Source organism: Salmo trutta, chromosome 4, assembly GCF_901001165.1.
Source record: "Salmo trutta chromosome 4, fSalTru1.1, whole genome shotgun sequence".
In the NCBI taxonomy this organism is placed as follows: domain Eukaryota; kingdom Metazoa; phylum Chordata; class Actinopteri; order Salmoniformes; family Salmonidae; genus Salmo; species Salmo trutta.
Window position 1 is genome coordinate 50,750,603 of NC_042960.1, and position 9,827 is coordinate 50,760,429.

Sequence of the window (9,827 nt, forward strand, 5' to 3'; positions counted from 1 at the left end):
AATCTGGTGTCTTGTTTGACAGTATGATTATTTTCTTGATGCCTATAGCTGTTCATGCATTTTATAAACTCAACTCTGGACCTCTAAGCCTGTTCCACAGCTTGTTTTAATTGTTCCCCTCTAATCAGGGACTGATTTATACCTGGCCCCCCAGGTGGGTGCAATTAATTATCAGGTAGAACAGACAACCAGCAGGCTCTGAACCACATAGGGTAAGAGTTGAATACCCCTGGTCTAGGTGTTTACATGTTGTGCTAAGATGACTTGCTTGCTTGAATGTATTGTGTGCACCAATTTAGTCACAATTGAGCAATACCTACAAAGTACTATTTCACTTTGAAAATGCTTTTTTTGTCACAAGATGGCCTATGATAATGGTTATGATGATTTTTGTAATGATCGATTGACTGATGCCTTCAGCCTTCAGAGGTCGGTTCAGGGCTCTTTGAATGCAACCCTGTCCACAGATCTGGTTTCTCCCGTCAGGGCTTTAGTGAGGCTCAGGGAAAGGTGTCAGTTGTTGATAGCAACACAGTCATTCATAGCACTGTCACTCATATATCCATTCCCTGCTTTACAACATGACTGTTTACGCCCTTTCACCTCAAGATTCGGACTCGGAGCACTCTCTGAGCGTCTTTGAGGCGGTGGCCAGTCATTCGTTTGACAAGGACGAGGAGAAAGGCTCTGTCCTGTTCAGCAGCAAGCGCAGCAGCCCAACCAGCATGTCTCGGGAGGATCACCATGGCAATGAGGAGGAGTCCCGACCCAATGGGATTGTGAGGCACAGGTGAGCTGAGCAAAGTGCCCCCCCCCCCGACACCCCCCCTCCTACCCACCCAGTGTCTTTCCCATCCGCCCTACATCCAAGCACACACAGGGAACGTTCCTGTTTACAGTACACAGCTGTTTTAGAAGGTAGAAGCTTCAGATTTGGATTAAACCTGGAAAGAAAAGCCACTTTGCCTCTTTGCACAATAAGTTACAGGTAACTGCAAAAATAAAGGGAACACGAGTAAAGGAGGTATACAAAGTACATTGAAAGCAGGTACTTCCACACATGTGTGGTTCCTGAGTTAATTAAGCAATTAAAATATCCCATCATGCTTAGTGTCATCTATAAGAATGCGCAGTTGCCTATTATTTTGGCTAGCATGGCTAGAAGAAGAAATCTCAGTGACTTTGAAAGAGGGGTCTCAAAGGAGCATATGGGGTTTAAAGGGTGTGTGTATCAGTCACCAGATCTCAACCTAATTGAACACTTAAATTAAGGCACCAAATTATTGAATTTCTCGTGGAAGAATGGTGTTGCATCCCTCCAATAGAGTTACAGACACTTGTAGAATCTATGCCAAGGCGCATTGAAGCTGTTCTGGCGGCTCGTGGTGGCACAACACCCTGTTAAGACACTTTATGTCACTTTTTCTTTATTTTGGCAGTAACCTGTACCTTTAAAAGTAATATTTTTGTTGTTGTTTGTCAAATAAACTTTTGTCTCTCCCTTTCTGTTTGAGAACCCTTTCTGTAAAAAAAGCCTATAGCAGAGCAGTGGCAAATGCAAAGAAGCATCCTGTGTTTTATGCACTCTGCTACTTTAGACCAGTGTTGGAAATGAGTGGTTCTTAGGACCAACTAAATACAGAGGTGGAGTTTCTTCCAGCTCCTAACTATCAGAATCGTGTTGTTTACCCTACTGTTTGTTTTCTTGTTGTGTTCCAAGACTACATATGGTGTATCTTTCGTTTGTTTTCAGAGTCAGTGTGTGAATAATTTAGCGAGGCAGCTAGGCTGGTCCAGGCAGGAAAAAGGCTCTCATTGAGAAGGCTGAGCGCTGTGTAGAACCAGTTAAACATTGATAACGTCACAGTCTCATGCAATAACTGGAACTCAGTAGGACCCTATGTTGACTGATCTGAATGCTGAACGCTGATCAGGGCGTAGAAGTGGAGGCCAGGCTTTTGGGATGGCCATACATTTTTGTGCTTTTTCCAATCTGTCTCATTCACTGTCTTAAAGAAAAACCATTAAAAATATAAAAACCTGTGGTGGTCCAAATGGTCAAGCCCAACCTGACTGACTGACAGTGGTAGTTAGGAACGGAATCAAATGGCATAGTTAGGAAGGGAATCAAATGGCATATTTGATTAATGGGATGTGCGAACTAGTGTATCCACAGGTTTTTATCTTCTTCACATATCTTTGTGTGAGCAAGCATTTTGTGTTAAATATACGTAGGTATTCATGGGGCCAACGTAAATTTGTTGGTAAGATTACTCTTGCTTTAAAGAAGTGAAGGCCTCAAGGAGCAGATATTTCCATGGATGGCTCCTGGACAGTAGTGGTGTAGAGGTGTTGATTGTAGACCTGGGCTTTGGTCCAATATGTCAGCTCTACACATGCCTGAAACTAAACTGAAGGCTTTTGTTGCAATCAGCAGACTATATTCGCCTGAATAAGATATGACTCCTGCATTAGATATAAAGTATATGTTACATGCCTGGCACATCTCATCGAAATAAATGCAGATCACTGTACGATAAGGGTAGTGTCAAAGCCCACAGAGCACAGCGTGACACTTGTGTCATTTGTACATTTACCAGATTCTATGTTTGTGCGTCTGTTTATCCCTCACTCCAGAACAAGTTTACCAGCATCCATGTTCTCCAGAAATGACTTCAGCATCTGGAGTATCCTGAGGAAATGCATTGGCATGGTGAGCTATCAACCAGAAGCACTCAGCTTTATTGTTCCTCTCCAAACCCCCGTAACATGATGAGTAATGGGAACCTTCCTGGCCATAATAGTGCCTGTATTATAGATCAGTCAATCCAATACTGATGTACTGTGCAGTAAGTAACCTACATCTATACAATTCTGTGTGGAACTTTTCTTTAGCTACAGCTTAAAGCATGTATATAAAGGGTCTAGCATGTCATAATCCTGATGTGGAATGTGGTTCAGTAGCCGGGGAGTGGTAATATACAATGCCTATACAAAGTATTCACATCCCTTGACTTAATCCACATTTTGTGGTGTTACAAAGTGGGATTAAAATGGATTTCATAGAATTTTTGGGTCAATGATCTACACAAAATACTTTGTAATATCAAAGTAGAAGAAAAATTCTAACATTTGTAAAAACAATATATATGTATTTTTTTAATATAGCTTGATTAGATAAGTATTCATCCCTCTGTCAATGCATGTTAGCATCAACTTTGGTAGCGATTACAGCTGTTTCTCTTTCTGGGTATGTCTCTTAAGAGGTTTCCACACCTGTATTGTGCATAATTTGCTTTTGGTTGTTAATCATTGCTAGACAAAAAATGGTTGTTAATCATTGCTAGACAAAAATGTTCAGGTCTTGCCATAGTCAAAACTGTAACTCAGCCTCTCAGGAACATTCACTGTCTTCTTGGTAAGCAACTCCAGTGTAGATTTGGCCTTGTCTTTTAGGTTATTGTCCTGGTGAAAGGTGAATTCATCTCCCAGTATTTGGTAGATTTTGCCTGTGCTTAGTGCCATTCAGTTTTTTTTCTGTCCTGAAAAACTCCCCAGTCCTTAAAGATTTCAAGCATACCCATAACACGATGCAGCCGCTACTATGCTTGAAGATATGGAGAGTGGTACTCAGGAATGTGTTGTATTGGATTTTACCCAAACATAACACTTTGTATTCAGGGCAAAAAGTTACCTGCTTTGCCACATTTTTTGCAGTATTATTTTAGTGCCTTGTTGCAAACAGGATGCATGTTTTGGAATATTTTTATTCTGTAAGGGCTTCCTTATTTTGACTCTATCAACTAGGTTAGTATTGTGTAGTAACAACAATGTTGTTGATCCATCCTCAGTTTTCTCCTATCACAGCCATTAAACTCTGTAACTATTTTAAAGTTACCATTGGCCTCATGGTGAAATCCCTGAGCAGTTTCCTTCCTCTCTGGCAACTGAACTAGGAAGGACGCCTGTATCTTTGTAGTGACTGGGTGTATTGAGACACCACCCAGAGTGCAGTTAATAACTTCACCATGCTCAAAGGGATATTCAATGTTTGCTTTTTATTTTATTTTTACTAATCTGCCAATAGGTGCCCTTCTTTGCGAGGCATTGGAAAACCTCCCTGGACTTTGTGGTTGAATCTGGGTACTTTACAGATAATATGTGTGGGGTACAGAGATGGGGTAGTCATTCAATAAGCATGTTAAATACTATTATTGCACACAGAGTGAGTCTATGCAACTTATTATGTGACTTGTTTTTACTTTTTTTAAAAACTTTTTACCAATTTCATGTGATATCCAATTGGTAGTTACAGTCTTGTCCCATCACCACAACTCCCGTATGGACTCAGGAGAGGCGAAGGTCGAGAGCCATGCGTCCTCCGAAACACGACCCTGCCAAGCCGCACTGCTTCTTGACACACTGTTTGCTTAACCCGGACGCCAGCGCACCAACGTGTCGGAGGAAACACCGTACAACTACCGAAGTCAGCGTGCATGCGCCCGACCCGCCACAAGGAAGGACATCCCGGCCGGGCCAAACTCTCCTCTAACCCGGACAATGCTGGGCCAATTGTGCGCCGCCTCATGGTTCTCCCAGTCACAGGCGGCTGTGACACAGCCTGGGATGGAAACCGGGTCTGTAGTGACGCCTCAAGCACTGTGATGCAGTGCCCTAGACCGCTGCGCCACTCGGGAGGCCCGTTTAGCACATTTTTACTCCTGAAATCCTGAATTTAGGCTTGCCACAACAAAGGGGTTGAATACCTATTGACTTTTCTTTTTTTAATAAATTTGTTAAAATGTCTAAAAACATAATTCTACTTAGACATTATGGGGTATTGTGTATAGGCCAGTGACCAAAAAAATCTACATTTGATCAATTTTAAATTCAGACTCTAACACGACAAAATATGGAAAAAGTCAAGGGGTGTGAATACTTTCTAAAGGCCCTAGTATGCAAACTAATCCTGGTCCATGTTTAGCCATGGTCCAGTACAGTAAAGCGATTAAATGTCAGTGCTGTAGCTTTTTGGGGGTTCTGTATGGACTAATTGATGCTTGATGGATTTGTGTGTGAATTCTAACACACACACACACATAGTATGTACATTAAAAAGCAATCTACAGCGTGTCATGATGGGCCTATGAGAACTTCTCATGCGATAACTGCTCATTCCTGTAAAATCTAGAGACTTGATTATTTAATGGTTAATAGATGGGAATCACGTGGTACAACTACTTGTGAGCTGACTTGCGCTCTCTCCTTTTTCTCTCATTCATTACTTCTCTTGTTCTCTCTCTTTTAGGAGCTGTCTAAAATTACCATGCCAGTGATTTTTAATGAGCCCCTGAGCTTCCTTCAGCGTCTGACAGAGTACATGGAGCACACATATCTCATCCACCAGGCCAACGCCTCCTCTGACTCCATAGAGAGGATGAAGGTACACACGCAATTGAGAAATAATCTGGAAAATGGGTTTGATTATAGATTTTTTTTTTTGTCTTTTTTTTTGTCCACTTGAATTGAGAGAGACAAGCATAGAAACGTATAACAAATACTGTATGTAGAAAAAAAAGAGCTAAGAAATTGTACATTACATCTCCACATCAAGTCATTATCTGTTTTGCATGGGCAGTGTGTGGCAGCGTTTGCTGTGTCTGCTGTGGCTTCCCAGTGGGAGAGAACTGGGAAACCCTTCAACCCGCTACTGGGAGAAACCTACGAACTGGTCAGGTAAGAGGGAGGGAGGAGTACATCTCTAACACTGGTGATGGATTTGGTAAAAGACAAGTGTTGAGCTCACCCCTTTTCTCTGACAGAGAGGACCTGGGGTTCAGGTTGATCTCAGAGCAGGTGAGCCACCATCCACCAGTCAGTGCGTTCCACGCTGAAGGCCTGAAGAAAGACTTTGTGTTCCACGGCTCCATCTACCCCAAACTCAAGTTCTGGGGCAAGAGCGTGGAGGCTGAACCCAAAGGCATCATCACACTGGAGCTTCCCAGGTAAGAATACTCATTCATGCACTGTAACTTTCACACCACATGTGTGATGTTTTCTTATGTTGCCTGTGTGAAACCAAAATGTATTTTTCCACGACATGTTGTTATAGAGTTATTATTTGTACTTCCAGGTACAATGAGGCCTACACATGGACAAACCCTACATGTTGTGTCCACAACATCATCGTGGGGCAGCTGTGGATTGAGCAGTATGGCAACGTGGAGGTGCTCAACCACAAGTAAGGGAAAAATACTGTCACATGCTCTGACTAAGAAGGAAGTGCAATGTGTGAAAGGGCATGACTAAAAGAAATGAAAAATGATTTGATGGTATTTCTGTTTTTTTCATAGAACTGGAGAAAGATGCTGTTTGAATTTCAAACCCTGTGGCCTGTTTGGAAAGGAATTGCACAAAGTTGAAGGCTACATTCTGGACAAAAGGTAGGCAGCTTTGATTTAGCCAGCCTATCAATGTATCTCACGTTTGTAATGTATTTATCTAGCATGTTGCCATATTGACGGAAGTCAGTGATGTCTGCAGTGCTTTAACTGACAGTATGTGTGTGTTTGGCACAGCAAAAAGAAGGTCTGTTCTCTCTACGGAAAGTGGACAGAGTGTATGTACATTGTGGATTATGCTGCATTGGAGGCACATAAGAGAAGTGGGAAGGGGACAGCGGAAAAGAAAAGCAGCAAACCGGTATGTACCCCATAAATCATGTAGTCCGTTACATGGTGAACACATGCTTTGAGTTCTCCATCCCTGAGGCTTGTTTTATACTGCAAAGAATGTCATGTGCTGGTGACAAGAAGTGTAAATTCCAACCACTTTCACAGTGGTATTTTGAATTTCAAGTTTTTTATTACACTCATATAGCAGTCAATACAAACTGAAATCCACGAGCATACAATATATGGATGGTTAAGAGGACGACAACATTTATATATATATATATATATATATATATATATATATATATATATATATATATATATATATATATATATATATATATATATAATACATCAAAAAAGGTCCAGCAATCTTATAGTGACTCATTCATTGATTAGCAGAGGTATGGGATGTGTGACCTTTTCTATACTGTTCAGTTCTCGACTTTGGGATTGTCAGTTGATTTTGGCTGCGCGTGTTCCAGTCGCTGTGATGACAGCTCTTACGGTTGTAGATAGAAGAGCTTACAGTGCAGTGGGTCGCCACAGCCACAAATGTGGGTCGCCACAGCCACAAAATCATAAACCCTGCCTATTTCTACAATTTCTCTTAATAAAATGTGATTTTAAACCTATCCCTAACATTAACCACATTGCTAACTTCATTTCGAACCCTAACCTTACATTTTTACCATGTAGCCAATTTTGAATTTGTGGCTGTGGTAACTAGTGGAAACTTCTCAAGTGATCTTGTTGGGTGTCCTGTTGTCCAGGGCTCTCGTGAGGAAGTGGAGGAGATCCCCCTACCAGAGGCTGACACAGTCGAGGTGATCCCAGGCAGCTATCTCCTTTGGAGGATAGCCCCCAGACCAGTCAACTCTACTGAGGTTAGTCACGGAGGAAACCATCCTATTTAGATGTATGGTTTACTCAAGCACATAGAAATGCAGAGGCTCAGAAACATCAAGATCATAAAGCATAATATGGATAATCTTCTTCACAGATTTGTATTGAAATATTCAGTCCTGGAAACGTTTTTTTTGTGTGTGTATTTGTAGATGTACAGCTTCACGTCATTTGCCATGCAACTGAATGAGCTGGATAAAGATATGGATGGGCTCATCCCAAAGACAGACTGCAGGCTTAGGCCAGACATACGAGCCATGGAGAACGGAGATATTGGTACGAATCACAATGAATTTATCTAAGATAGATCTAAGATAGATCAGTGAAAACTCTGTATGTTTTCTCCTTGCTGTAGATCTTGCTAGTGAGGAGAAGAAGAGACTAGAAGAGAAACAGAGAGCTGCATGTAAAACCTATTCCAAATCTGATGACGAGTGGAAAACAAAGTAAGACAATGAGAAAAATACGGTTATGTTTTGACAATTTCAGTTATGTTATACTCTCTATGTATTGTATATCAATACACCCATATATTTTGAAATAAAGCAAGTGCATTAAAAAAAAGGTTTCCCTTCATTTAATCCATGTCTCTATTTGTATTTGGTTTACTGCTTTATAATAATGCAAAGTCCTACTTTTCTCTTCCATTGTCTTGTTCTCTGTGTTGCACCTTCGCTTTGATGTGAAGAAACCCTGCCCTCGGCCCCAGGTATTAGTTGCTTGCTCTTCTATTGTGTGCCTTACATGTGCTCTCCACTGTCACACTGTTGTGTGGTAGCTCTATCTACTGGTGCTAATACAAACTGTGCATGCATCGGTTCTGATCTCTGAAATTCAGTTAGTGCCCCAAATAAAAATAATTGCATACATACCCACTGTCCATTTATTGCACATGATTTTCTTTTTAGACTTAATGTTTATTCATGCATGCAGTACTTTATGTTATGTAGATACTAACTCTCATCCATAGAATGACAGGATGAAAGCCTGAACCCCGCCCATGCTCACGTTATCCCTCCTGTGTTTCCAGGTGGTTTCAACAGGGTCAGAATCCCCACAACGGCTCCCAGGACTGGTTGTTCTCCACTGGGTACTGGAACCGCAACTATCCACTGTTACCTGATATTTACTGATGGACATTCATTCCTTGAATAGTAAAATGGATAAGAATCAACGTCAACTTCCTTACCTATCATGAATACATTAAAGCCTTAATTTATTACAATGAATACACTGTGTATGAAAATAGCAATAATAGATGTATTTGTGATACAAAATGTTCAGCTGTTAAATATGCTTGATATGAATGTAGCATTTATATTAGGTCACATGTTCCATGCAGCCATCATTTTATTATTACTTTTTAGCATAAATGGATCTGTGTGTTCTAATTAAGCAATAGGGCACGAGGGGGTGTGGTATATGGCTAAGGGCTGTTCTCTGCACGACACAACGCGGAGTGCAAGGACACAGTCCTTAGCCATGGTATATTGGCCATATGTCACAAATCCCTGAGGTGCCTTATTGCTATTATAAACTGGTTACCAATGTAATTAGAGCAGTAAAAATACATTTTTGTCATACCCATGGTATACGGTCTGATATACGATGGCTGTCAGCCAATCAGCATTCAGGGCTCGAACCACCCAGTTTCTAATTGTGTATGCTGTAATCCATCATTACTGTGTGCCATTTGCACAGCCTTGCTCCCTTGATACTATAGGAACACACAGTATCCACACATTCAATCTGTTGCTCTTAATGTAATGTACAGCTGTTTTGTGCCCACAACTTTATAAACATTTTCTGTTACAAAAAAATAACTGCACTCACATATACATGTGGTTGGGATTTATCAGTTAGTTTATAACACTTAATTTCTGATATTTGAATGTGTTATCCCACAGTCCTACTGTTACTGATCTATCATTCTGACTACTTGTATTTTATTTCGTTGTTTGGTCCATCCATGCGCATTAACATGGAAGATTGTTAATATTTGTATGAACATCAGGGTCTATTGCGCCATTGATTGTAGGATCAAAAAATACCTGTACAATGCATACTATTGAATGTTACAATGCTGCTTAGATGATTTGATCTACACTACTTGAAAATCTTCTCATGTCAATCATTGCGGGAGAAAATGAACTCAAGGTCCCACTTCTCCACTGGTTATGGTAGTTACATTTTGCACAAATCCCTTACATTTTGTAGAGCAGTAAGCTATGAACTCAGCTATGCAAC

The 9,827-nt window shown here is 40.9% G+C and overlaps 1 protein-coding gene across 1 annotated transcript; it reads left to right on the plus strand.

Annotated features, from left to right (window-relative positions):
* The first annotated feature begins 569 nt into the window (after positions 1-569).
* LOC115192537 (oxysterol-binding protein-related protein 1-like) lies at positions 570-9,105 on the plus strand. Its single transcript, XM_029751155.1, has 13 exons — positions 570-790; positions 2,638-2,713; positions 5,309-5,443; positions 5,639-5,736; positions 5,823-6,005; positions 6,134-6,241; positions 6,354-6,443; positions 6,579-6,702; positions 7,448-7,561; positions 7,733-7,856; positions 7,936-8,026; positions 8,269-8,289; positions 8,611-9,105. Exons 1-13 carry the CDS (start codon positions 582-584, stop codon positions 8,711-8,713), a joined length of 1,476 nt encoding a protein of 491 aa, XP_029607015.1. The 5' UTR covers positions 570-581; the 3' UTR covers positions 8,714-9,105.
* The last annotated feature ends 722 nt before the right edge of the window (positions 9,106-9,827 follow it).

Coding starts and splice junctions, on each gene's coding strand:
- LOC115192537 (XM_029751155.1), top strand. CDS start 582: ATGACTGTTTACGCCCTTTCACCTCAAGATTCGGACTCGGAGCACTCT. Junction 5,737..5,822: donor GAAACCTACGAACTGGTCAG/GTAAGAGGGAGG, acceptor TTTCTCTGACAG/AGAGGACCTGGGGTTCAGGT. Junction 6,703..7,447: donor AAAAGAAAAGCAGCAAACCG/GTATGTACCCCA, acceptor CCTGTTGTCCAG/GGCTCTCGTGAGGAAGTGGA.